The sequence below is a fragment of the Buteo buteo genome, chromosome 28, assembly GCF_964188355.1.
Source record: "Buteo buteo chromosome 28, bButBut1.hap1.1, whole genome shotgun sequence".
In the NCBI taxonomy this organism is placed as follows: domain Eukaryota; kingdom Metazoa; phylum Chordata; class Aves; order Accipitriformes; family Accipitridae; genus Buteo; species Buteo buteo.
The window spans coordinates 7,048,785-7,075,800 of NC_134198.1; the positions used below are offsets into that span (position 1 = coordinate 7,048,785).

The 27,016-nt window shown below is 37.3% G+C and overlaps 1 protein-coding gene across 2 annotated transcripts in view; it reads right to left on the reverse strand.

The window, feature by feature from the left end:
* The window catches only part of DOCK4 (dedicator of cytokinesis 4), a 253,773-nt gene that overhangs the window by 164,464 nt on the left and 62,293 nt on the right, over positions 1-27,016 (reverse strand). For both annotated transcript variants that reach the window (XM_075059189.1, XM_075059188.1), the window contains exon 2: positions 735-818. In XM_075059189.1, coding sequence (XP_074915290.1) covers positions 735-818 — 84 coding nt within the window. The remainder of the gene's footprint in view (positions 1-734; positions 819-27,016) is intronic.

The window sequence follows — 27,016 nt, forward strand, 5'->3', positions numbered from 1 at the left end:
ACCACACCAGACAAAAGGGAAATTATTTCATATTCACTGTAAACATTTACAAATCATTTTTGGACTTCATGTTCTAAATCTATCAGCCACATTACTATACAAAATTCATAGTATACCTGATATTCAAAAGATATTTTCTTCTATAAGAAAATTTCTTACAAGGTAATAGTATATATTCCTGATATGAAACCAAAAAATATCTATATAATGATAAATGATCATAAAGTCATATTGACAGACAAGCCTTAGGTAATGTATTAAGGAGGCAGATGATGAAAAAATGCAGCTTTATTTCTCTAACACTAGTAACGGACATTTGCTGAAATCATATTAGTATTTTCTACCTCAGAACAGAGGTAGAAGAGAATGTTTACACTACTTTAAGATTTAAACTTATAACTCTCAATTCATTTGAAAGGGTCTTGAAGGCAGCCAGGCTTCCCTTGGAAATACCAAGAAAACAGAGCAATCACAATGAGAACTCCTTGCTGTTTTAATTGTTATCGTCTATGAATGTTTATTAAGCATAGAGATTAAATAAAAAGTGTGAACTGCAAGTTAATTATTATAGCGATTAGAGCTCACTGAAATTGAGAAAAAAAATGAAGAGGCCAGAATGTGTTATACTATTGACTTAAAAATGTGTTAATTTAAGAAAATAAATGAATAGTAATGGGTTTCAAATCAACAGTATGAAACTTCATAATCACTGGAATTCCAACCTGTGAACTCACCATCACATTTCTCTAATATTTGAACAGTGTCTCCAATCTCCAGTGATAGGCCATGTGGGACTGTCCCTCGAAAACCAGCTATTACTGAAAAAGATAGTAAGTTTCAATTACTTACAACATTAAATATAAATTATTATTCCTCTTGTTAACAAAAATCGTCTATTAACAGGGGAAGTTAAGTGTTAGAATAAACAGGCTTACTGAAATTTAATAAGCTGGAAGAAGAATCAAAGGTTAAGCCACTTTTATGAGCAGAAAATTTAAAATACAGGACTTGGAAAAAGCCCGAAACACAGACCTACTATACATGAATGGAAAGCTTGTACTGGAGAACACTGTTAGCTAGACCATAACTACACTGAAGAACAGAAACTGTTTTATTCCAAATGCTCACACTAACACATATCAGACCACAGAATTTAGCAAGCTGAAAGCGCCAATATTTTTGTTGCCTTCTATACCACCCATACACCACAAAAGGAAAACCTTATTTCAGATTCGCTTAATGGATGCTATAGACCCAACACTCCATATAATCCTAAATGTGAGGAAATGGTTAGGGGGTGGAGACCACTGAAGTGTGCTGTTCACTAAAATACATTAAGGGCACACACAGTCTCCCTGGAGCCAGTGAAGCCCAGGTCATGAGCTCAGGCTGGGACAAGAGCTACAGAAATGCGCTTCCCTTGCTGGAGATAAAACAGGTCTCAAACGAAACATCCACCAGAGCAGTGATGTTCCCAAATACTTACAGTGGTCAAATTTTAAGTCTTGTATTGTTAGTGCTAAAAAAATAGCCAGCTATTTTTTTCACTCAGGACCAAAATATAATACTCAAAAGCCACTCAAAACGCTCATTCCTACAAATGCTAAGAATCCATTAACATGCTTAGACAGCAACTCAGCTATTCAACCCTGTGCTTACTGTATTTGAAATTCTGAACTAAAATAGTGCCTAATACAGGCCATCAGACCAAGCAATAGTGATTGTGATTCCCTATATTGTAATACTTTTTTGGAGCTTAATTTGGAAGTTGAAGAGGAAAACAGCCTTCTACTAATATCAGCAAGGCATGATGCACAGAATGACTTAGTGGCCTAACAGCAGTCTTGTTCCTATCAAATATCTATCCATTTAGATAGGAAAACCCAAATCTCACAGCAAAGTAAAAAAACCCACCAACTCAGAGGCATGAGAACAAATCTTCACATCTAAAAGCCAAAAGGAAACCCCATGGGTGCAGATATGCATATAAAGTAACTGCTCTTCCACCAACAGAGCTGCAAGATTTCCAGTCACAACAATCCAGTTTGGCAGCTCTTCTTGCCGGCGGAGGTCTCTCCCGCCACAGGCAGAGACTACGCTCAAACACAACATACCCTGTCATCCACCGCCTGTGCTTGTCACACTGTTCGTCAACGGCAGCAAGAGAGATTAGCTGTCAGCAGCCACGAAAACTGAAAATTCATTTGTGGATCTTCGCCAGAAAGTTCCAGATTTTAAGAGTGAACCAAGAGGACATGGTTTATACTATAGGACGGCATGGATAAAAACGTACAGAAAATACATTTTTGCCAAATCTTTCTTCAGAATCTGAAGGCTTCAAAACTCACTGAATTCAATCATCACTTCATTCAATCATCGCTAAATCATCACTGTGCTTAACCCATGGTCTTTATTTATCCTTTTGAAAAAAGCCTATGAGATTACATGCTTGGTCAGTCCCTAAGTTTGATATAACACATGACCAGTATTTGTAGCATTGAGCTTTCCACCTCCCCCCTGCCCTCCCCCAAGGCACATGCATTGAATCAATCTCTATTCATTTTGGTGCTTCTCCTACTCTTAAGATATTTACACAGAACTAAAATACCCTGAGATACACATCATGAAATAGAAAGAGCTCCTTTCGTTCCCCCACCGCAATCAAGTACACCATTTTTTAAGAGGGTTAGTTGCAAGACAGCATTTGTACATTGAAAAAGTTTGTCTAAGAGTTGAGAAATGAGAATTTTTCAATTCATTCCTACACAAAGATCTAAAAATTAAAACAGCTTATTAACTACAGACAGATTAAAATAAAAACAGAACTCCCTGAATATCAATACAATGTATATCTAAATTCCTCTGTGGCACTGGAATGACAGGAGTCATTCTGGTCACCTTTCTAGATTGCAAGAAGAAAACTGAATTATGAAGCCTGCCAAAATAGCACCTACAGCCATTGAAATAAAATTAAGGAATTAACAGAAGCAGCATGCAAAACCAAACCAAACCCTTGTGTTATTATACTTGTGAGATGTCTTATTTTTAAACTCCATGAAATAAAAAGAATGACAGTAATTTTCTCCTTAAGAGCCAATATATCCTGTCACATTGTTATGATATGACTTTGCTGTGACATTCAGTTTTTATTACTTAGTTACTAGTTCTGTTAAAGATCTTTTTTTTTTTTTCCCGTTAAGAGAAATTTCAGAAAAAACTTTTAGGACAAAAAAGATTGAAATCTGACACAGTGTAGAAAATAGCTAGAATTCATTTTAGAGCATGTACGGAAGAAAAAAATTATACCTTGAAATATCTTCTAGAAGGACAGCCCGCGGCATACCACAAAAAGAAAGAAAGAAACGAGGGCATCACCTATACCACTGATCCAGCACATTCACCTGATCAACTCGCAAAACTCCAACTGGATACTTACAGAGGTCTTGCAGTGAGGTCACGCTCAAAACAGGCAGCCCGTGGTCATTAGCAATGCCACTCAAAACAAAGTGCACTGCAGAGCAGCACAGAATTTAATGTAAAGCACAGGAATCCACACATAAATTTACCACACAAATGTTAACTTGGCTAACTTTCTACTAATCAAGTCATGTTGCAGAATTGGGACGGAAACAGAAAGTGGCTATTCATGTCTTTTTAGTTTATCTGTAGGGTATATACATAAGTAGACTACAGGGAGGATAACTATGAAGTCATGGAAGGAGGTAGTTACAATCCCACCAGAGAAGATCCCAGGATTCAGCAGTTCAGCTAGGACACAGAGTTCTTAACCAAGCCATGATATAAGTTTGATGTACTGAATCTCTTGCCCTTTCCTCCAATGACCACATTGTTCTGCAACACTTTGCAGATGCTCCTTAATCCTTTCTCCTAGTAGTAGTAAGTATATAATTAATCACTCTGCAGTGACCATGGCTTAAGGTGTTCTCAGCCTAACTTGAGAGCAGTACACATTTATCATACTCATAGAACCAGACTTTTTATATATACAGCATTCACCAAGCCATGTGCATCAAATGCACTGTTTTCATTCTTGTAACAACAGTAGCTGGTGTGGTTATCACCTTCTCTCACTTTCATTGCAACTAGATAGCAGACACCTTAGAAAAGGAGGATGAACAGAAGAGAAATCCACTCTGAATATAGCTCAGACCAATATCTGCAGTCTTTGCAGATGCACTGTCCACCTACATGTCCTCAGGAAGCTAAGTATCAAAAGCACTTGCATCTAGAGACATGTTTTTGTCAATGTAGTACCTGAAGGTCATATAAATGTTCTGTTTGTGTTTCAAGCACAGGCACAGTGATTGATGCCCTCTTCAATCACCTCTCAGCCACTGGAGAAATGTGGAACTCCACAATAAAAGTTTGTAGGCGGATATATTCTCAGAAGTGTTTTAGAAACCGAGTTGAAATACAGCAGCCGGCTGGCATTATTAAATATTTCCTTGCTGCCAAAGGGTACTCAGAGGATAAGAAAGCAAGACAACAACACAGGATACAAAAACCTAATCCATGCAGAAGGTGAAATCAAGAACTACAGTGACATGCAATATTAAAGCAGCTTTGGGTTTAAAGCCAAGCTTAAAATTTTTAGGGTATTGCAGGTGCAGTGAATCCCAAGTTATGAAACAACCCACTTCCATAAGAACTATGGAGAGATAATCAGAAAGACAAGAACATTTATGAGCTAACCAGTTAAGTTACATCTCTGTGATTAACTGCTAAAATTAATCAAATGTGCTAATATTTTCTTAATATTCTTCTACCTTTCAATGGAACAGAGTCAGTTCAATTAAAAATGTGACATAAGACCTTACAAGACATTCACAAAGTTACAAGAAATTCACAAAAGGAGGAAAGAGAAGGAACAATCTGATGGATCTCTCATGTTCCGTTTCTCAAGAGAGACTTCTATCTTTCTGCTCTCATACAAATCACTGCCTGCCTGTGCTTACTGTTGGACAGTTTTACATATACAAGCGCCTTGCATATAAGAAGATCAGTTCAAGTCCAAGGTCTTAATTAAAGCCTAAACTAAGTCTTTTTTGGTGCAGGAACTCACCTGCTCATCTAGAACATAGATAGCATTACTGTTCTAAAAAATAAACAAGATTCTTTTTCTACTTGCAACTAGTGCATTCAAATCTTACATATGAGTTACCATTATAAAGACGCACTTGAGACTCGTCAAGAGCGTGCTGGGTTTCATGGCTGGCTTGACATTTTGCTTGTAAGATGAAAATGTCTCCCCACAAAGGGTGCAATGTGACATGGTACTCAAGATGCCCCTCATCACAACTTAAAATTAAGCTCAACACTACAAAAGGAGACATGCAGTATACTGAATGCAGTTCCTGGCCAAGTAGCAGGACACACACTACCACATATAAAAGAATCAACAGCAGTAGAAGCAACATGTACAACAAATACTAATACCTCAAAAATGGGCATTTATACCACAATAGCAGACTCAGGTTTCACATAATAGAAAACAATCCTTCAACTGAAGAAAGAGGAGGGGGTAAAGGATGTAGGGTAGAAAAATGTAAATTACTTTAATAATTACTTGGCCATACCATGCATACTAAATGCTGGAGTGAAAAAGAAACTCCAGTTCAATGCCGTAAGTCATGATGCCCCAACTATCAGAGGCAGCATATGAACCACACAGAAACATGGTAAAAACACTCTGGAAAATAACAAGTTTGGAGGGTGGGAATACTGTGTCAGTGGCACTGGTTTTGATGGGAAGCAAGAAGCTCCAATAGAAAAGGAATTGATTAGCTGGTAAGAAGGGTGGGTGGCCCACTTCAAAGTTTTGCTTGGGCTTATATTCTTAAAATTTTTATGCCTGAAATAACTGGAGATCTGCACATAAGAACTAATGAGGCGGACATTGTTATTCCTTTCCTCCTAACAGATGACCAGAAGCTATTATTGATTCCAGATATTATCTGCTGTAATTGAAATCAGGTCCCCTCGGTAGCAAAAGCAATTTTTAAAGTTTTTATTCTGGACTTAAAGTGCCACTCTTTCACCAGATTGAGATTTTCAGGTATAACCATTTCAAGGGGTTTCTTTTCTATTCAACAGTTGAAAAAGTAACAAAAAAAGCTGTAATAAATGAAATCAGGGAGCTTCTAACATTATAAAGTTTTTATATTAGTTAAAACAATCATTTACTGTTGCATATTTCCTGTATGATGGAAGATTGAGCTTGTTTTTATGCAGTATTTTAGCTGATGAGTAATGATGTGTATATATTACCTTTGAGGAAAGCTCTGATTCAGTGGTCTTTATTGCAGAAATGTAAAAAACTATCCTTTGATATGTACTTATGGGTAGTAAATACACCAGGCATCTGGCACTGTAAGGAGCTGCAGAAAATGCAACATTAGAAAGCACATCATCAGGACAGCCGTTAAAAAAAATCCAACAACTTTACCCGGAATACTGTTTGTAAACTCACATGTGAAGCTACTGAACACTGGCAAGCAATGCAAGCATCCAGTGATACAGCTCTCAGTGTTTTGTGGCACACAGAACTCCTGAGCAAGACATGGTATTTCTGTGTTCAACAACCATTAAGGGATTTTTCTTCTGTGAATTTGCCTAACCAGACTTTACATGCATCATAATATCAGTGTCCACAAACTCAGTGAGCTTTCCAGTTTAAATATGCTTCATGGAAAAAAGGTCTTCCTCTTATTTTACAGTGCCACTTAAAATTTCATTTCATGTCCCCTTGTTCTTGTGGGAAAGGTTGAACAAGCAATCTCTTGTCACCCTCTCTGTACCTTAGCTGTACCTTTTCCAGGATGAAGCCTTTTCTCCTCAAAAGAAGCTGAAGAACCTTTTTAGATTTTAACTAGGCAGAATTTTTAGAAGCATAATCACAGAGGCATACAACTTTGCTAATGCAGAATGGCCAAAGCTTACTGTAAAAGGCCATCACGTGCACTGATGTTTGCCAACATATGAATTGATCTGGATGGAGTGGCATGATAGCATAGTTACATGCTCATGCTTCTAATACACGAGTTAATTCAGGCATCTGTTCAGTAATGCATTGTGCTGCCTACAGATACCCTAGGAGGCTTGCTGCAAACCAAAAACAAGCTAATGAAGACAGTGACAGAAAAGCAGGGGAACAGGGAGGGGATCAATCTAATCTCCATTCAATAAACACAATATATATGAATGTTAGTTTCAATAACAAAAGTGATCCTTAAATCTCCTGCAGATTACTGAGGATAAACACTTTCAAATTTATACTGAAATAAAAAAAGTGACTTCTCTCGCCTGTATATGTACACCACAATTAAAAGGTTCAAATGCATATCTCATGATGACAGTCCACGTGTGGCTTTTGAACATCTCAAGTGCTGCTCACGTGCAGCAGTCAATTGTTCTTAAGAGATGAGTGCTTGCGTGGAATTTTCTTAACATTTATTGAACAGCTATTCATGGAAATACCTCAACGCACATCAAAAATCATCAAAAAAGTTTGTATCAATGTCCAAGCTTTGAAAATACTATATTAAGTAGAATGCTTATATACAACTGTTCTTCACTTGTCTGAAAAACAAAACAAAACCATCTGGAATTCCTATTAATAGCACCAGCTACCTATAGAGATAAGACAAATGACAAGTCTGAAATAGACAAAGGACACAGAGCTGCAGCAGACCATATTCCCTCCTCTGCTGGTCTCAACGCTTGAATTCAGCAAGGTAATCCGTTTCAGATCCCCGATTACAAGGCTGCCAAAAACCATAGGACAATTCTAACATAGATAATCAGTTTAGCATGACGGTCTGAACGTTTGTCAAGCTCTCCTCATCCTGCATCTCAGCTACAGGCAGGAACCTAATTATCTCTTTGATAACAGCTTGATAGCTTCTCCCAATACCTGTAAACATTTTTGCTAACTCTTTCCTTTGGGTACCCTAGCTATTAGGCACTACATCTTCGAAATGAGCACTAAAAGTAACAAGTGATGGTACCTATTTGCTGTTGAGAACAGCTGGCAATCTAGAACACCAAAACCGGAATAAGCCAGCAGGTACACCACCAGGGCCCCTGTCCTCACAGGTATGAGATTTCATTAATGGTTTTTCTTCTTCTACCAAAGAACTAGTTACGCCCTTTATATTTCTTGAACTCCTGCTGCATCTTGTTATGTCTACATCTTGTCGCCACTAAGTGCAACTTCTTGATTTGCATTAGTTTGGGATCCAGGAATTTAAAAGTAAAAGAAAATAAAACAAGCAAGTCTTCACAAGAGTAGAAAATCTAGTACACCGCAGAGCGTATGAATAGATGATACCACTCCTCCCTATGAATTTGCTTAGGAGTCTCCTTCTCTACAGAGAAGGAAAGTCAATGTAAAACCTTTCAGAGACATCACAGTAGAAGGCGAGGTGGACTCAGTACAATCAAGTATAGATTTAATGCATTCAATCAATTATAACAAAGGAACTAGTCTACATGCAGTTTGACAAGTTGGTCTCACAATTCTCTAATGTAGAGCTACAGATGCAGTATCGATGCACTAAGACTGCTATCTTGAACAGTAAGCATGGATTAAGAGTCGTTTTCCTTCATTACATGAAAACAGCAACAGCTTAAAAATCCAGCTTGTAGAAAGGAGTAAGCGGAAAAAAGTAGATTATGTTAAGATGACATTATCTATGAGAACAACCTTTCTTAGTTAAAAATAACTATGTTATTCACTATGACTTTTATTCAGACTAAGTATTTCCAAAGGTCTAAGCATTTTCAAACTTTAAGTGGTTCCCTTAATTTTTAATAGCATGATCAAGGAAAAGAGTTATTGCTATTTAATTTTAACTTGAAAAAGTCTTCATGTTTCATTCACAGCCTTTGGGGAACCAAAGTTTCTGATTAAAATCAAATAAACCACCAGGGTATTTTGTAACTTCCTGTGTTGGGTATGATAAACAAGGGAGGTTAACATATTCATAGCACAAGTGAATCATCTAAGGTCCATCAAAGCCAACAAAGCCCTGTGATTGCAGATACCAGATCTCATGACAACTCGAGTGCATTCTGGGCCTTATTAAAGCATGAGATGGTGGTCACCAAAACCTCCAAAAAGTTAAACTTTAAGAGACACAAAATTCTACATTATTTCAAATCTGGATCCACAGTGATGCTTTTGCATATGCCAGCCAGTTTGCTGGCTACCCGTCAAATCCCTACAAAGCCAGCAGAAATTGAATAGGAAAATTAAATGTCGCACATAGTTATAGACACAGGAGATATCTCCCAGAAAGCACTTAACTTTTTTCAGAATAATACGAAGACGATTATTTTAAAGTAGGCCTTGAATAGATGAGCACATCCTTACAATTTCATGCTGACTTAATGCGAGACAACTGGGTATGGTCCAAAGTCTAATGACCACACATTTCCCCATTCTCTTTCCTCCCCAAAAGTATTACAACACAATACGCTGCTCCAAACTCGGGGGGCATAATTTCACAGCCTTTAACAAACTGCAAGTAGCACCATGCAAAGCCAAGCTCAGAAGAGCTATAGTCTTGTGAACTGCTAAGAAAACAAGACTACAGTGCAAGCTGCAGCACTACTCTTCACCAGCCATCAGAACCACCCAAGGGGAACACAGTTAAACAACAGTACAGTAGCTGAGAAACTCCATGTGTTTGGTATCAAACACTTTGGCAAATGAGACTGGTTTCCCCTTAATATGTCACTGTTTACTCCCATTCAAGTAACAAATAGCATTCAAGGAAGCCAAGAAAAGCAGAGCATAAGTTCTCTTCACTAATACAAAAGAGACAGAGCACCCATCTTCCACAATAAAATTTTTCTAACAGACAGGTCCACCAAATGACCTTATAGATCAAACACTTTCCAGTTTTCTTCTATTTCCTTTGGAAGAGCAGGGTTTAACTCTTCACTTGACTAGCCATCAGTAGAACACAATAAAAAAAACATCACTGGAAAACCAGTGGAACTCACACACACAGAAAAACACATAAAAAAAAAATTTCAATGCCCTTACTTTTCAGCTTGTCTGGTATCATTATATTTCAGATGAGTTTTAGTCTCCTGATAAGCTGTATTTCTCTGACATTCAACCATTTCTTTATGAATTTATTTCACATATTTTCATTTTACCACTGTTCTGTTTATTTTGACTTTAACATACCTGCAATGTTCTCTCTAGCATTTTATAACTTAAGAAATTATTCTGCTTTTGTAAGCTATGAGCCTTAACCACATTGCCACTTAAAATGCATATTTATTAAATGTCAATTTTTTGCTGCACATCAAAAATTATTGGAATATGGTTTTAATCACGAGTAGTCATTTCTTCAGTAATGAAACAAAAAACCCTACCAATTTATGCAATAAGCAAATTGTGCAATTTAGCTAACAGTAAAAATAAATAATTATGAGCTTCTGTAGCCTGCCCTACAGGTCAGCCAATTCTCTGTAGATACGAACTCAGTATCAGAAAACCTCTTGAAAGACAGCATGGTTTGGCAAGGTGTGGAATTAAGTGCAAGGAAGGCAATGATTACAAATCACTTACAAGTACCCTGGCACATGTTTTTTATCTTAAATGAGGCAGAACTTTCTTGATCTAGTGTAATTGAGGGGTGTTTCAAATACACTGGAATACAGCTATCAGGACTAGTAAAGCAAAACTACTTTCTCCAGTGAAAATCCTCAGAGACCACTGAATGCAAGCTTAAACATCCCACTCTGGCTCTAAACTGGTTTATTAGGTTTAATGGTTGGAAATAACCACTGCACTTCTCAGCCTGATTTCAATAGTTGAGCCAGCAGAATTCAGTGTATTTAGCCCTGCAGAGTTGCATCATTAATCCATAATCTCCATAAAGTTAAAACTTCAGGGATATTTAACATAATCCCACAAATATCTTAAAATGTATGACCAAACGGAAACATAACAAGTACATACACCTTTTTCCTAATCCAAGCTCTGGAAAAAAAAAAAAAAACAACCCACACCCAAAACACCCCACCCAAACCCAAACCAAACCACCTGGATGTATACTTTTAATAGTATCCCTGTGGCATTAAAGCGCACTTTCATAAGTGCAACTATATGATCCTCGAAAAATCAGAACCTTCACATCCTGTTCATGCTTGCTTAAGAACAGTGCCTGTTACTCCAAAAGCAAGGGTGAAGAGAGTTTAGGTTCAGTTGGCAGCTGTTTATAAAAGCACACAACAGCATGAGAAAAATGGATCTGAAAAGTATATGCAACCAATCAGGATTATGAAGATTGCTGACAAGGGAGCAATTGTTCTGTTTGATGTGATGGGGGAAGGAAGTGTATGAGCAAACAGTCCTTTCTAAATGTTTATATTACAATTCATTGCCACATCTGAACGTTTATCTTTTTATGTATGAGTACTTCAAGAGACAAGATGATTCTTTTGGTTCTTAACATCTTGGGAGAGTCACTAAAAATAACTGCCGTTGTCACAGTCCTCTCCTTACTCCTTCCTCTAGATTTGGCACAGAAGCCTAGGAATACGTTTGGGATACCACAGGTCAAGGAAAGCATGGTAAACAGGGATGTATTTCTAAGGAACTGGTACTGGGAGACACGTTCTCATGCTGCACCATGAAATGCTCTCTGAATGAAAACTAGTCAAGGTCAACTTGTCAAGCAGCTGGGCAGTCCCAGGTAAACCAGACACAGGTACTTCTTTTCTTTTAGTATTAAGGAGTTTTCCCAGCCTTCTCTAGATGAAAGAACCTACAGGACTCTTTCCTGAAACTCTTAAAAAACCCACAAGTAGTAAAAACTCTATTTCGTAAATAAGAAACATGAGCAGAGACAGGTAAAAAGACTTGAGTCAGCCCGGTGTCTGCTAGCAGGTTAGGAACAAAGCTGAAATAAGCTAACTCAAAGCAAGCAGATTTGCAATCTATCCACTTGGGCACTGTCCACGCTATTAAGCCACATTATGTACTTGTTTTGCACTGAACCGAGGTACTAAACTGACAGACTTAAAGGAAAAGCAGCTGCCAAACTTCACTGGAAAGGGGCATGGACGAGGCAGGGAATGAAGGGATATGAAAGTCAAGGCAAAACCAGTAGCGAAGAAGAGCAGAGCCTCCTCCCAGGTAGCTGCTGCCCTGGAAGGGACAACTCCCAGGGAGGGACCGCAAACAAACAGCAACTCCAGGACCAGACTTGGCCACAGTGCCACAATTCATCAAGAGGGCCATCATGTCACATCACACAGAGCTGATACAACTGTTACGCTACTTTAAAAATCATTCATTTTCTTCAACACTGTTTTATTTTCCCCTACAATTAATAACCTCCTGGGAATCCAGATAGAATAACAAAGGCCTCATGGGATTTATCCAGCATCTGAGGTAAGGAGATGACAAAGTTGTATTTTCCTCCCATGCTTGAAAAGCCCTGCTGAAACAAGGATATGAAACTTGAGCAGAAGACCCCATGCAAAAAGAGATTCTACAAGTATGTAAATTTTATGCAAATGAACATTTACTAAGTGATAAACTATGGTGATCACACCTTTGGGGTTGTTATGTGTTTGGTTAAACAAATTATTTGGTCAGGTAGTGGAGTGTGAATGGATTTTTTCCATTGCACAGCCATTAAAAAATTTATTTTTAATATCTGCCTTCAGAAATTGGTTCCCAATTTATTGGGCTTTTTGCTTTTTGTTTGAACACCCTTAGAAAGGACATATTAATTCAGAAACTAATTGACAGGAATAAATCACCCAGACCTTACTATTGTCAATTATAAAAACCAAAACAATAATTACATGTGTGACTGTACCATAAAGTATCTTGTCAATGTCCTGCAGTTAATGCACAAAATTGCACTGTCCACAGAGCAAGTAAAGACAGATTGTTGCAAATTACCCTGGGAATTCCTTATATGAGGTTTTCCTCTCTGCTATGAGCACTAGCAACTCAAAGCAATTTATTCCTTAAATAAATGTTGATAAAAATCATTTGCCACAATTAAGTACCCCATTTTCTTCTTTCAAAGACCAAGTCATACACATTCGGTACTGCAGGAAGAAAGCAGTATTGCCCAGCAGCTATGACGGTGCTCAGGAATCCACTAGGCAAAAAAAAAAAAAAGCAAAGAAACCATGGTTCCCACCAATCTAGCCTAAGAAAAAAGTTTCATTCAGAGTCTGGCAGTAACACTGCCCACAGAAGCACGAGCAAAACACACCAAGCAGATAAGTCAGAGTTTTTATCTGCATCAAGAGGACCACCTCTACCCTATCGTACACTCTACCTCAAAGGTCAGTGCTTCAGATAATGGCTGTAGCTGTCACCATGACAGTCACCATGACAATAAACAAGCAAACAAAAAAACTAGTTAAATTATAAGCAAAACTCCGCTTAATCATAGTCAGCTTGTGGCAAGTAGCACACGAAAACCAATGCATAGTATGTTCAAAGCCCCAAACCACATATAAAACCAATTGAAGCAGTACTTAGAAGTTCTGCCACTACCAAAATCCATGGTGAAGTCCCCACTTGGACAAAATTCTCTTCCAGATTTTTTGAATAAATGGAAGAACAACAACCAGAACAGGTTCTAGTTAGAGAAACGCAGCAAAGCTCATCAGGGGCATGCATCATCTTCCACTGCAGTAAAGAACTGAGCTTGGAAAAGAGATCTAACTGACAATATATTAGAGGTACGCAAATCACAAACAATACGGGAAAATGAACATGGAATTATTATCTCCTTCTCTTCAAAATATAACAACTTCAAGGAATGAACAGTCTGGCAGCAGGTTTGAAGTGAACCAAATAGTATTTTCATAAAGGTACAATCAAGTTATGGAACATCATTGTCACAGAACTCTGTGAAGGACAAAAAAAGAGAAGTTTTAAAAAAGGGGTTACAGATGTAGGAGGACTTAAGTACAACAGTCCTAATGCACCCTTTGCCTTTAGAAGTCTCTAAAATCTATGGTTAAATCTATACTTTCCTTACTTCTTACACTCTTTCCCAATAGAGGATTAATGGACAGGTAAGAGACATCTGTGGCTGGATCCAGCTTGACATTGTTCAGTTCCTGTACTCCACCAAGCAGTTTCTGATATCAACTTCAGCTTAAGTAGCAATATACAGGTGTTGAAAATTAATAAATTAGACTATCAGTAGACTGCAAGGATGTTTTTAAAACTGAGCGAAACAAGCCCTTAGGACTGATAAGACAAACATCATGTGGCATGTCTACTATATGGAGATTTCTTTTTAAACAAAAGATTTTCAAAACCACTGGAAAAAAATCAGCTGCTGAGAGCCAAGCCAAATTCTGAACCTGAAGATGGTTAAGCACAAACATACTTTAAAAACAACAGTAACTTTCCTTAGACATATCTGGCTTTAAAACAACTGTATGATTTAGTACTTCTGCATTATTCCCTTCCCCTCTCAAAAAATCATTTGCCTGAGACCTCTGAATTTGAGTAGCTGGGATACCAACTCAAATATAGAATCACTGGGAGCAGCACACATGAATAAACACCATTTTGGATTTGATTCAGCAGCAGGTTTTGATCCATACCATAATCACACTCACTAATTAAAACGATTACAGGTGTGTAAATAACCAGTAGCACAGCCAGCCTGTAATGGGTTTATTCTTCCTAACAGCAAATCGAAGACACCAAATCAAAGAAAAATGACATTTTATGGAATAGGAAAGTATTTGCAATCCAATACACAGTTGAACTTGTGGAGGAAGAGGAAAGCAAGAGGCACACCAAGGCTTGCAACATTGCTTCTAGCTTTCTTAAACAATTTAAATATAGTATATTCAACTCACTTATAAAAAAATATGCAGTTTATTAACTCTAAAATTACCATCCCAATTAAAAGGAATCCCTTTACCACTTCACTAGGATTATCTGAAAGGTCAGCCAACAATCACTGCTGGGCTCCTACTGAAATTCATTAGTTCCAACCAGCAGCAATTTTAATGGATATGATAATTACACTCATTGGTGGTTTGGTTACTTGTTGTGCCAGAAGGAGATACCATTATGTGACCAACATAATCCTACCTAATCCTTGAAGGCTTGCATGTAAACCACTGAAGTGTCACAGAAGGGAAATTATATATGAGCAAAAAATCAGTGAAGTGTTATAACTTTTCATACTTGTTTTCTAAAATGTATGTAAATTAAACCATTTTATGCTTTTGGTCTCCAAAAGAATTGGAAATTGTCAAGCGAGCCGAAACAGAATATTCTTGCTCAAGTACATCTTCTGGAATTTGCAGCCTTTATATTTCAGCTGGATTAGACACGAGAAGACACAAACTAGGAATTTTATTTGGAAATACCCCTACCAACACTTCACCTTTTCTGAAAAAAAGTTGGCATACTGATTATGAAATTAGATGTGTTTATTTTCGCCTACCCTATCATTTCTATTTTACTGTTTCAATTCCTTCCCCTCCTTTTTTTCTTTTTAAGGACTAAAACAGCCACTAACATTGGCACATTGCAAGCAACAACGAGAAAAAGGAGTGATCAAACAGCAATGGATGAATTAGAAGTAAAAGTTAAATTGAAGAGATCTTTAATTTGTGCCTTTGCAAAAGCAGCACGGTAGTACCCAGGACACAGAAAGGGCCTGACGGTAAGCGTGAAGATTGGTCTCCATTACAAGTACTAAACTGATTAATGTAATTATTGTAATGTAGGGCAAGTACATGCCAAATCAACACTAAAATATCATCTTAATGATTCAACCTTGCAACTTGCTTTGCCCAGGTAGGCTTTTCAGCTATGAACATACTCCATCAGGACTAGGGATTTACATAAAATATTCAGGGTTGACCTGGTTTCATCAATGTTAGCCCTATTTTAAACTTGTACGGCTAAGACTGGGAAGTGGAATTAGGTGACAGGACAATGGTGTTCTGGCTTTTCTGTTTTAAGGTAGGTTTTCTTCCCTTTAATAATACTTTAAGTATATTTAATTTATTCCAAAATTATTGAAAAAATGAAACATCTCTGGCTTTAGCAACACAAAAGCTAACTAAAGTATAGCAGAGCAAAAACTGAGGCAATTCAGATATATGTATTTTATCTCATGCCTCCTGAATTTAGGGTAGTACTGAGTGAGAAAGACAGTTTCCAGTTTTGACTCCTCCCTTATCAAAAAAACTTATTTCCATCTTTGGACGTATATCTTTTGCAATTTAGAACTTCATACTTAATTCCATTTTTTTTTTTTTCAACTGTAAAATTAGTAATACACAGGAACTGATAATTTATGCTTTCCAAAACTCTGGATTATTCATAAACTACAACACAGGACCTATGTAGAATTCATATGCTGATTTTCTTGTATGTCGAAGTAGCAACAAAAGTGGCAAAATAGCCACTACTTTAATCATAGAATCACTTAGGTTGGAAAGGACCCTTAAGATCAGGTCCAACCATAAAATATACTACACTATACCCATATATACTATACTATGCCCATTTCTCAGTAAACTAATTGACTCATGCCTACTGACCATGCAAAAGTATCTATTCTTAACTAATTTTGGTATCCAAGAGAAGTCTCTCAGAGTCACTTTTGTATCTCTGCAAGACACAACATTCTGCCATACAGCCACGCATACCCAAATGTCAGAGTAGCTATGGTTCATGTATGTGCGTTTTGCTTTTCTCATGTCTCTAGCATAACTAAGATGGGAAAAGCAAAGGCACTACCAGACTTTGGCATAACTGTGGTGACAAAAAGAATACTCTGGCAATGACTTACAAAATTTTGGCACAGGACAAACGTTTCCAGTTGGGCTTGCCCTGGAATTCATAACATAAAGCTGACTGCTGGAACAGCCAGTGTGACCCTGGGGTTGCAGTATTTTCCCTGATATAACGTAGCAACTTAAAACCATGAAAACAAGACAATGTTCTCTTACATAATAAAAAAACAAACCAAACAAACCAAAAACCCGAACTAACAACAAGCCACAAATAAAAAAACCCCAACAAACAAATAAAACCAAGAATCAGTACAGGAAAAATTAATCAAGGACTTAATCAAAAGCTTACAATGAGAAAGTATGTATCATTCCCAGTAAAACAAAAGTGGTAATGTAAACACAAGTGCTAAAACTACTGTAGCCTGCAACATAGAATTCACTGAAATTCTTAATCTCATCATAAGACTCTAAAGTAGGTCACAGCAAGCTTAACAAAATTTGACAGAAAGCAAAGACTAAGGGGTAATAGTATGCAAATCACTTTCCTTGCAAAGTTGATACTTGTTCCCCCCTGATTTTGACCAAGCCTCAGCTACAAAAGGATCCATTGTCTCTGCAAACAAAGGAATATTTATGTACACACCTTTAAAAAAAGTATTAACACAAACCATGTGCTTTTAGACCACTTCTAATTGATCTAGAATTCTTTCAGTATTTATTTTTTCTTAAGTAGTGATTTACAGCTGCTCAGTAGTATCTTAAATGCTATGATTAGAAGGTATTCAAGAGACCTAATACATTATATAGAAATTCTAGTTCAAAATATACATGTATTTATAAACTTTTTTTAAAATTATACTCTCAGAACTCAGGCTTAATGGGGAATTTAATCTAACTTTTGCACAAAAGTATTTTAGAGCAAATTTCGATTAAGTTATGTACTTGTGAAAGGTAGAGAGGAAAATACCACAGTTATTTCTTTGTGAGCTACATTTATAAGTAAAATTTAGGTAACCACATTTATCTTAATGTTCAGCACATCCTGAAAGTTATGTTTATTGGTAAAACAAAGAAAAAATGACCTAAGAATGAAAAAACCCTGCAAAGTGTCTGGCTTCCTTACATTACTAACTATAATCATGACTTTCAGTACTTATTATGTTTAACACTTAACACTTAATAAGTTAAATAATCAAGTTAAATTTGTCTCTTCCCTATATTCAAGTGGTTAACATGGACATTTAGGATATTAGAGCTTCAAAACAATTTTGTTTTGCCCAAGGGAAAGCAAACACTTGAGGATAAAATTCTTTATTATAAGTAAAACTCTTGTAAACTGCTCCCAAATCACATTCTTAAATCTGAAAGGTATATTCTGAAAGACAGTTATTGTATCTAGAGTTTTTGTTTGCAGCTCAATGCTTCAGATTTCACCCTGGGAATACAATACTGCACTCATGATAACGTGATAAAAGCGAGAAGCTACTGCACCAACACTGCACTCAACACAGCATGTTAATCTTATTCCAGATTATTATACCCAGGAAATAACCTAGGTAACTCCTGCCAAGCAGCTTTTTTTTTCTTTTATTTCTTTACACCCTTTTTAAAAAACTTTTTCAGATTTAAGTACTGAACACTTGCAGGGCTTTGATACAAAAAGGAAAACCAAAAATGGTTATGGTAGGGAAAATTATACTGGATATAATAGAGTGACTAGGTAAAACCATGCGTCTTAAAATTTGTGGTTTGTTCTCTACATTTTAATTGCCATAGTACTAGACTCACCTTTACTATCAATATACAGTCATGTTTTCAGATATCTGCTTTATAATCAAGGTAGCTGTATGTAAGGGAATCTTCCAAACCCAAATCTTCCTTAAAGTGCCAGACCAGAAATTCCTAATGCTGTTTAATGAGGCTTTAAATATTCAGTAAATCAAGTGCAACAGTTCAGAGTATCTGTCTATCCATGCTCGGGTTGTATCACAAGTGCTTTCTCCATTGCTAAGAGGTTGGTGACGTGTTAGCCAACTGGCCTGTGGGTGGGGAATGGGAATCAAGGATGATTAAACTTTAATGACTGCTATCTGTGAAAAACAGAACAAGTTTGTTGTAAAGGTCAAAAACTCCAAGACAGAATAATTTTTGTCAATTATTAATGCAGATTCTTGTAAATCTTGGTCTCAGGTGTGTGGAGGTGGAAAGATTAGGAAAATGCAGCAAAAGGAAGTGGAGGCATTGTAGAATCTCAGGAAGTCAAGGAAAGGCTCTGCAGGGGAAAGATGGGAGCTTATTCCCATACCAGGGAACTCCTAGGAGGACAAAGGGATTGTGTCAACAATTCAAAGTAGATGTGATGTGAGGTAGGAGAAGATAAAAGAATGAGCCTTTCAAAGACCCAATCTAAGCAAAAGAAAGCCAGCACCAGAGAAGTTAGGAAACTGAGGCATGGAGGAAATGTAGAAACTTTTTATCCATGAGGAACGGAGCAATTAGATGGAGAAATCTTTTGGAAACTTATTCTTAAATATTTTTAATATCCTTTTAATCTAACTTTTACTTGGACAGGTAACTGTAAACATTCAGTGCCAACAAGGTCAGAACAGCATCTTTTCAGGGCAGAGTTCTTCCAAGATCGCAACTGGTCCCGCCGAATCAGAGATGGCTCCAGGACCCCGCTTTCATGAAAGGATAGCATACAGATAACCCTCACTAGCTGAAACACAAGATGAGCCTATCATAAACTAAGAAACTCTAAGGCACACTGTCATACTGAAGTGACACCCAGCAACGCTAACACAAGGCTAGCAGCTCTCACAACACAGCTGGATTTTGATATTTGTCCAGAGAGAAGGTTAACTGCTGGCATAAAGGAAACTACAAAAAAATTCGAATCTTAAAAGAAAGGAGAGGTGCAGAATTTGGAGATGCTGAAAAAGGCATTCAGTTGTTGGCTTCTCAGACTTCTTTCTTCAAAGGACATCAGCAAATTATTATTTTTTTTATGATGTGGTCATTTGTCCTCAGAGAATGGGACTAAGACCAGAAGAGTCAATCCATGTAAGCCATTAGACACGTGTAACAATTTGCTATGATTTCTGGATTACATCTACCATTTCAAAGGTGAATGCCCTTTCTGACTAGCCATCAGCATCCCTTCCTATGTTAGAGCATTATTTTTATCTCCTATTTAGGCACAGGCCAAAACAAGACAGTCAGCATTTCATATTTGACAGTTAAGGACTTCAGTATGAAGTGACTTGATACTAATTACTGTGCATGAAAGCATCAGTGTTGTGATTTATCACAACAAAAGCACTGCAATAAACAAAAAATTGGTGACAGAGGGATACCACAAGTGGTTGCAACTGCTGATAGTCAATGAACTGGCTAGTTTACAGTTGTACAAAGCCAAAATTTAATAGGAAACAACACAGTAGCCTACAGGATCTCTATTTACACAAATAGATGAATTAGGAAGATTAATTAACATTCTGATGTGTCAGAGAAAGTAAAGTGTCAGGACAAGTGCAGGGTAGAAAAAAAAAGTTTAAAAGGTAAGAACTAATGATTCTAGAAAAAAAACTAATTAGCAGGCAATTTATCACATTGCAACTACCAACCAATTTAACATCCTGAGGGGGTTTCTGACAAGCTAGAAGGGGAAAATTAAAGAAATCCTCCGAAACAGATCTAGGGCAGTATTCTAGGTCAGTATGCCGAGAGAAGCAGTACTGCAGAGGGCTGGGCAGCCGTGGCACTGCAATCTCACAGCTGCCAATGGGTGTTGCTACGGGCACAAATCCCACAGAGGAAGCGAGATCGGAAACCAGCTCTTTCAGCACACTGACCTCAGTGGCAGAACAACCCGTCCTGTCTTCTGGGATTCGCTCAAGCTGAGCACGAGGCATTAGATTCCCCCATAGACTCATTTTCCCAACCATGGCTGTAATACAAGTGTTATTCTGGAGGAAAATTTACATAATCACAGAGATACTGTGATAAACGCAGACTTCCATTCTTCAGCTTGAAGAAAAGCTGTAGCTGAGGTTCTTTTCCACATGAGCAGGAAAGTGCTTGTTAACTTCTGTGAAGTACTGTTTTTTTAGCACATCAGTGCCACCAGCCCAGAGGTGGGACAAAGCTCCACTTTGATCACTTGAGCCCACCACGACAAACCTCCTGCTCTCATCCTCAGCAGTTGTCAGGCTCCTCTGTCCCACTCTAACACTAGTGGTGGGACTTGGCCATCACCCTTTGGAATAGGCAACTGCAAAAACAAGGCAAATCAAGCATTCCAGAAAGACAGCCAAAGTAACTGTAGTGTAACTGGCTGTTACATAGCTTTAGGATACACCGGGAGGGGGGTGTACGACTGGCAAAAAAACCCCAGTAACAAACACACCCCCCCATTTGCATTAGTATCTCAGTCCCAAAGGATGACAATGTGTTTCTTCAATTGCCTCCCCCATACCCTTTTCTAAGCATGTTTTAAATAACTTTGTCACATTACACTATATTTTAAACTCAAGATGACTGAACTAATTATGCTGCCATAAATATAACTGTCAAACTTAGCTAGGCAATCCCAAACTGTTTTTTTCCCAAAACTATTTTTGCAATTTTTTCCAAATTGCAATTTACCCTAGAGATCAGGCTAGACATGCCAGAGTAAATTACAAATATCTGCAACCCAGAATAAACATTCCAGCAACATCCAAACTAGCAATTACAAAATAATTAACTACTTCATTTTAAGGGACAAACATCAACTAGTAGCTACAAAGGTATTTATTACTGCAACAAGCCTTCAGTTAAGACAAGCCCAAAGAAATGGTTCTAATGTCTAGAAAACACTAGTCAACAGCACAAATATGCGTGGCACAGGAGTCAAAAGAGTGTTTGGTTTTGTTTATAAAACTATAGCTGAACAGCTTTTAAAAGTTCAGGAAGGAAAAAGAGGAATCTGAATCGATCTCAGGAGTGGCTATTCATTCACTTAAGTGGAGCTCAAAGTGTTTGCTTATCCAGAAAGCCAGTGTTTGGACAGCCAGTCAAAAAACGTGCATCTATAAAATCACTTTTTTTCATTTATCTGACAGACCTGCAACAAAGCATCATTCTTAGTTACTATACCTGGAACAAACAAAAGGCATGGTCACTACCACTGAATTCACGTCCACAGTCAAAGCAGCCTATGTGAGATCAAAGTACTAAAAGTAGCAAATGAATAAAGCATTTAATGTTTTTAAATTAAATTACCAGTATTTTTTGCTATAACAGGTATCGCTTACATATACATCATATCTGTGGCTACAGTTTTTCACCCAGCTACATCACTTTTGAACAAACCTCAAACATTCTATGAGTTTGCCAACTATTTAAAGTAAGAGACATAAACATGAGGATATCATAGGCAACCCAAGTGATTTTGCTTCCTCATTTCCAGCTGTGGCATATTTGCTAGTCTCTCCATTTAATTTTGCTACCACACCCAGGACCAATCTTCCAACTCTGGAGACCTAAGCAAAAGATGGAAAGTGAGCCTACACACAAATAAAGAGAAATTTGAATGTTACTTGCTTCTATCTCTTGACAGAAACATGAGTGGATTCCATATTCTGTATTTCACAGCATATAAACAATAGGCATTAAATAGAAGAATGCAGATGTACATCTCTTCACCCTTGTGCTCGAAGATGGGAGCCTGAATATAGTACATGGGCCACTCCCTCTAAAAGGCCCAACTGCACTATCCACTGGCTCTCTGCACGCTCGGCACTGCAGCCACAGGGGCTCACCTGTTGCAGAAGCAAAGCTCCCATAAAACACACCTCAAAAAGCTTCTTTTCATTCTTCCTTGCTAAACTGACCAGGGTATTCATGGAAAGTTCCTACTCCAAATACCTTACATACCCTGTAGTTACTAGTAAACTAAGGTGTAGCTATTGAGGTAACAATCCATTTAATGCTCTCAGGACCAAAGAAATGGGGAATTCCTCACTTAACTACCTTATTCATGGAACACAAAGTTCCTCCACTGCATAACAAAGGACTGAGAAATCAAACATGGGTAGAAACCTCAACTATTCCACTGCATCATTCTTCTCAGGTCTCAAAATCCCCCAACTTACCCAAGAAAACAGAAATTTGAGGTCTGGCACCATTAAGAGCCACTAAGAAGCATCATAGTTGCTTAAAAATAGGCAACTATGATGTATCCTGTAAACCACACACTTCATAATACGTGCTATACATCTCCATTATAGTGAGACCTAAACAAACACCGAGTAGAAACACCTATCAAACATACCTATTGAACACACCTTCAACAACAGTTGAGATAAAAACTGGTAGGTACAAAGCAGAGTTCAACAAGTGGAAGACAAGTCTGTGCAATTAATATTAACAGCTAAAGGAACAAAAGCAGACATTGCCTATTCAAAACCCCAAAGTACAAGGAAGTACAAAGGGACTTTCTTCACTTCTTAAAATTTATTAAAGGCTTCTGCAAAACAGCAATGAAGATAAGCATATTAACTCGAGCCTCAGAAATCACTGCACACACAGAACAATCTGTTACAAATCTAGAAATACAGAGCAACAAACATGTATCTGCAGCTTAAACACATAAGTAGCAGCCTAGAACAAAAGATTTCTTTTTTAAACAGCTTGACAACACCTCTGTGATCTATTATTTTATTAATTATCTCTTGCGTTAAGGACAGGTTGCATGCGTGTTTTCCACTTACCACTCTGGCTTTTTGATGGCAAATTTTCCCTGGTCTAGAGGTCAGTGCTTTTTACTTCTCAAGTCTGTTGAACTTTGTTCCCTTCTGTATGCACTTCTAATCCCTTACGGTTACTCCCGAGATGTTTTGAACATCAATTTTGGTGTGAAAATTGTGAGAAAAGGACCAATATATGTATTTCATATGCTAAGAATCAATAAAGCTGAAGATACGTGCCTCATACTCCACTGCTAAGCTGCTCAGCTTGGGTGACTGGTGAAATCCGAAATTTTCCAAGTTAATTCCGAAATTGTCTTCCTATCAAGGAAAAATTTTATTTTCTTTTTTTCACTTCTAATGAGTAAGCAAGACATCCAAATGCACCAAAACTAGATATTATTAAGAAAGGGTAGCATTTATACAGTTTCCAGTTGAGGATAACAAGCATTTTTACAAACATTTGGGCAATCACGTGGTATGTTCCATTGAATGAGATTAAGTACCCTTCTCTGCACACAGAAAATGAGCAAAATTTAACTTTCCATTCTGTTCTTCATAAGAAAGTTTTCCTCAACCATCCATTGGTTTCCAGGAAACTGTTATTGGTAGGTTTGTGTTTTTGAAAAAGGTACATGCACAGCATTCTAGATGCGTAACTTTCTTGTTCCTTTTTCCTCAGCTAGAAAATTTAAGTTTCAATTCCTAGTTCAATGACTTACGTAACTAAATTTTAAATGCCACAGTGCATTTAATTTGCATATTCCAGACAACAAGAAAAATGTATGGTTACTCCAATTTTAATAAGTTATACATCCTCAGAAAGAAAGATTTTCATCTGTATTAAATATTATTACCTCAAAAAAGGCCTGGAGCTCTTCACCACTTTCTGTAGGTCACAACTTATCAAGAAAAGCACATTCATTCCTAGAAATGACCTTTGCTCAGGATAAAAAGCTTGAAAGTAGCTATTCTTTATGCTGACAGATTTGTAGGGAAAAAAAGTAGAAAAGAAAAATTTATATTCATATAGCAAGGTTATTCATAATTTACTACACTATGAGGAGGACCGCAGGTTACTTACTACATTTGCCTTTTACAAAACCAGATACAATGATTTCCCTAGTGTATTAAACTGTATTAAATCACCTGAGAGGTGATTTGTTATGAAAGACTTTTAAAATCTTTTTAATTTATCGAACCACTTGTTAGAAGAAATTCAAGTTATTCCTAGGGGTGAATAAGATTGCATGAACTGGTTTCAACTTTTTTTTTAGATTTCTGGATAATGTCCAGATTTTCAAGTTAGACAACATGACAACAGGATCAGCAAGCATCTTATCTAAAGCACCACCTACACATTTGGGTAATGAAACTGCCTTTCAATTCCTAATTAGTTCTTGGCTTCTCTATAACTTCATATTGTTCCACTAATAAATCTGTAAACAATCATTTTAATTTGATTTCTGACCCAGAACAGATCAGATTCACTAATCTAGCCTGCTTCAGTTTTAGCTGTGACATTAGAATTGAACACTACTCTATCTGAAGGCAAATCACCATTTCAACGGATATATTTTATACATTTTTTTGTATCTGTTTTCGAAACAGCTGAAGAACACTATTCTTTTTTTGAAAAGATTATGCTGTCACTAAACTGCCAAAATCTGCTCATATCATTCCCCTAGCCTCCCAATGAGGAATCTGTAAGTCAGAAAAGTATATGAGTAAGTTAGGTTTTTTCTTAATGCACTGACTAGTGCAAGTTAATTTATGTGTTTTCTGCTCGGCTCTTCTGGTCTGAGAGTCTGGTAGTAGTACTTCATTGTGTTTTTATTAATATGAACAGAAGTGAGCCACTACCTTGTTATGCCATATCACATTACTTGGTACAGTACCTAATTTTACAACTATTATTCCAAAAACCCCCAGTATCTTTGTTATTAATTTCATAAAATATCCTCTAGGTGCAAAACTGAGGTTCATCTCTAGGATATTACAAGAAAAAATATGTTTTAACGAAAACTTAACTTACCAAAAATTTAACCTACCAAAATTGCCAAAAGAAAAAAAATCAGAAATAACCGTATGTATGTTGTTACAGTTTTCCTACTGAAGCAGTTTGTAGAATATCATATTTTAACATTTCTGAATAAAACTTCCATTACATCATAGTTTCTGGTAGCGTAATCTTTCAAATACACTTTTAACACATATTATGCTATCCTTAAACAGAAAAGGGAAACCACAAAATAACCGTAGCATATTCTTTTGCTTACCATCTATACCAGGCTTTGACTGTCAAGGATGCAATAAGTTTTTGAATATAATGCTATCAGTAAAGCATTCTTTGCCTTAGTTGCCTTTTGTGGTTACTTTTGTCATCATCTTTACAAACTTTTAAAGAGAAGTGCTTCTGGGACATTCAAAGGAGATGGATACATCACATCAGTGACACTAGGAGAGATAGTAGAGCTGAAGTTAAAATAGATGCTAAAGAGAAGAGGAAGAGGGAAAAGATTACAAATGGGAAGAATGGAGGTAGGAAGTGTGAGACAGATTCCTTCCTCCTCCTCCTTTTGAATTCTTACACTTTTTATATCTGGCTTCTGAGTGGATATAAGGAAAAACTTTGTCACCATGAGGCAGTCCAGCAGTGCAAAAGGTTGCTCAGGAAGGCTGTGCAGTCTCCCTAACTCTAAGTTTTCAAGCCTACCAACTGGACAAAGCACTGAGTAACCTGATCTTATCTCACAACTGACCCTGATTCAAGCAGAAAGTTGGACTAGAGACTTTGAGGTCCCTTCCACCCTGATTATGCTGTGATTTATTCTCAAGCTGAGTTTGTGTCTACAGTTCTGAACCACACATGAAAAGAAAGGATAAAAAAACAACTATCAAGTAAATTCTGAAGAGCCCTTTTACTATGTTTACAGTCTTCCTGTCTGTTGTCATGTTCAGAAGCAACGTTTAAGGTAATCTGTTTGATCATCAAAAGGAGGAAGAAAAATTATTATTCAGTAATCCCACAAAATTCTGTTTCCTTTAAAAGCTACGTAACTGCACGTTTTGTACCCAGTTCAGATGAGACTGCAGTGAATACAACTTCCATTTAAATGGAGACAGACTTGTCTAAATAAAGCCTGAAGCTCTTGTGTTCTTCAGAACAGAGTCCTTTGCCTGAGCCCTGCTCTCAGAGAAAGGGGAATTTCTAATGAACCACTAGAATTAACAGCACTCCCACATCTTGCTCAAGTAACTCTGCCTGGGTTGTAGACCCTACTGTTGGTGGCAGTACTGGTATCCAAAATGACAAGGATGTAACAACAATCTAACTACTGAAAGCTACCTAGGAAACCATAAAGGTATGCCCACAACACCCCCCCAACCCTCACATAAAAATCAGAATATAAATGGTAGAAAGGTTTTCTGCGGAGAAAAAAGTTCAAGATAAAATACAAGCTATTGTATCTGCACATTCCTGCACATACTGC